General features: G+C 47.9%; 1 protein-coding gene across 1 annotated transcript in view; it reads left to right on the top strand.

Moving 5' to 3' along the window:
- The window catches only part of dtr (defective transmitter release), a 6090-nt gene that overhangs the window by 2005 nt on the left and 1585 nt on the right, over positions 1-2500 (top strand). The window contains exons 4-6 of the mRNA XM_070122404.1: positions 208-371; positions 1004-1089; positions 1207-2500. The exon at positions 1207-2500 is cut by the window's right edge and continues 914 nt beyond it. Coding sequence (XP_069978505.1) covers positions 208-371; positions 1004-1089; positions 1207-2500 — 1544 coding nt within the window. The remainder of the gene's footprint in view (positions 1-207; positions 372-1003; positions 1090-1206) is intronic.

Here is a 2500-nt window from a genome sequence, read left to right as displayed (position 1 = left end):
AGGCCAGTTATGGGGCGTTAGAATGATATAGTTGAGGAAAAAAGATGATTCAAGGACGTTAAAATGGAGGAAGAAAGACTATATACGAGAGAAGTTTGTTTGGAGATAAGATAACAGTCTCCTGGAATTCACATGCAGGACTGAAATGAACGAAAGCATAGATAAAAAAATGCCAAGGTGTGATATCCATTAACTCCCCCGCTTCAGGTCCTGGGTGTCATGCCAGAGCTCAGGGTGCTGCAGCTAACAGGTAACCCGGCGACCCGCGAGGTACGACCTTACCGCAACACCCTCATCACGACCTGCTGTAACCTGACCTACTTGGACGACCGCCCTGTCTTCCCAGTGGACAGAGCCGCTGCCGAGGCATGGTAGGTCGCTTCAATGGGCGCTGTCCCTTCGTTTGGTGTTCGAATGCAGGCCACCCTTTCGGACACGTTGCTTCCTGCGTTATGGTAAGGTACAGCAAAAATAGCCTTGCCTCACATTAGTATAAAAACCGTTCAGTTTTGGTTTTGAAGATTGACTCATGGATAAACAACAGGCGTATCTGTTTTCAGTGTCGTTGTGGCAGGTAAGACCTCATGAGTTGGTCCTTATGAAAAAACTTTACTTATCAAATGTAAGTGAAAACCTGAATATCTAATTCAGACAATTCGGCAGCGTTTCTCTTTACCATTTCACGATATTTCCAAAAGGATTTCTACCTTTAAATTCTTAGTGGCGGATAACAGAAATATTTCAGTAAGCAATATGTGTGATAGTTTTACATCGTATTTGAAGGTATAAGATGATATTCTATGATTTTCCTCCACGCATAACACTGATTTTACACTCTAAACCTCAAAAACGTTTACATTGCTCTCATTTTCTCCCTCTAACCTCCCTCTCCCCCAAACCCCCTGTAAACCCTCACTCCCCCTAATCCCTCCTTTTCCCCCACGGACCTGGCTAACCCACTCAGAACTCCCCTATCTTCCTAACCTCTCACTCCCCTTTCCAGGCTTGAAGGGGGAGTGGAGGCTGAGAGAGCCATGAGAAGGGAGTGGGCAGAGCGAGAACACCAACGTCAAAGAGACTGTGTTAATGGTGAGATCCTCTTTGTTAATGTGGAAAGAGTATGTGTATTACTAAAGAATTAAAGTGCAATCATGAATTCCGGAATAGAGGAAACAATGCAATTCACGGTTATCATTCTTTTCTTAGCTGTTATTAGGCTTCGGGAGAGGGTGTTGGCCCAGAAAGCTGCGAAGGCCGAGGGGTCGTCGACGGGGCCCGAGGACATGGGCATCCACGTAGAGGACAACGGGGAGGAGAAGATCTACGCCCTCACGCCCCAGGCCAAGGAATGGGCGAAGAAGAAGATTAATGAAATGAAAGAGTTAGTGGAGATCCAAAAGGAAGAAAAGGGCAAGCCAACGAAGAATGAAAATGAGGAAGACAAAGGCGAAGCAGAGGACACGGCGCAAATCAAGGATAGAGAAGAGAGAGACGAAACTATCCCCGATGACGAAGGATTTCTAAAACTTCTCGAGAATCTGAAAGAAGATCCAGGCAACCTGAATGGCGAATTGTCTATTGATCCCGAGGAATTCAGCGCCGTCGATTCCACTGAACCTGAAATTCAAGAATCAGTCGAACACAAAGACAGCGATAAATCTCCGCGTCCTGACGACACAGCGCTACGTGAAGACAAGCCAAGCGAACCTGAAGACGGCGAAGGAAACGAAGACGCGACTCAAGCTAAAGCCTCGGGAAAATGCCTCGAGAGCGAAGAAATAACAAATGTCGAAATATCTACAACTTATGAACAGCAGCCAACGGAAATGGATGTAAATCAGGAACTTGATTCTGAAGTGAAAGCGACAGGGCTGGAAATTGTGCAAGATCGATCCTTGCAAATAAGCTGTTCTGACCTTGCATTGGCGGATGACGAGTGTTCCCAGTGTTCGTCCACCTGTCGCCACCAGGATGAGGATGACCGACTCTTGTACGCGAGTTGCCATAACTTCCTCAGACTCCACGACACCACCACGATGGAAGAACAAACAGAAGGTGAGTCTCGCCCCATGACCACCGAAGAACTGCTAGGAGACATCTGGCTCGTCACCGAGACAGTAGCCCAACGCAGCCCGTCTCCTTCTCCGTTAGACGACGATCAAGAATCAGACTCTGATGGCCAGGGATATCTCCGTCAGCTCGTCTACGATCAGAATCAGCCACACGAGACGGAATCTGATATAGAAGAACTGCTGGAAAACATGGACTTCGAGCCAGACTTCCAGACGTACCGAGAAGACCAACTAGCAGAGCGAGCTCCCTCTCCTTTCGTCGTCAGAGAAAATGGGATCACAGCAAGATACCCGCAGGCCCTCAGCATGAACGATATCCTTGTTGATGATGACGAAGACGATGACGACGAAGACGATGACGACGAAGACGATGACAACGCTGACGACGACGGCGACGACGACGACACTCACGAAGCGGACGGTGCTGA

Source organism: Penaeus vannamei, chromosome 1, assembly GCF_042767895.1.
Source record: "Penaeus vannamei isolate JL-2024 chromosome 1, ASM4276789v1, whole genome shotgun sequence".
Taxonomy (NCBI): Eukaryota; Metazoa; Arthropoda; class Malacostraca; order Decapoda; family Penaeidae; genus Penaeus; species Penaeus vannamei.
Note: the sequence above shows the minus strand (reverse complement) of the source record. Positions and strands in the feature narration are given on the sequence as shown.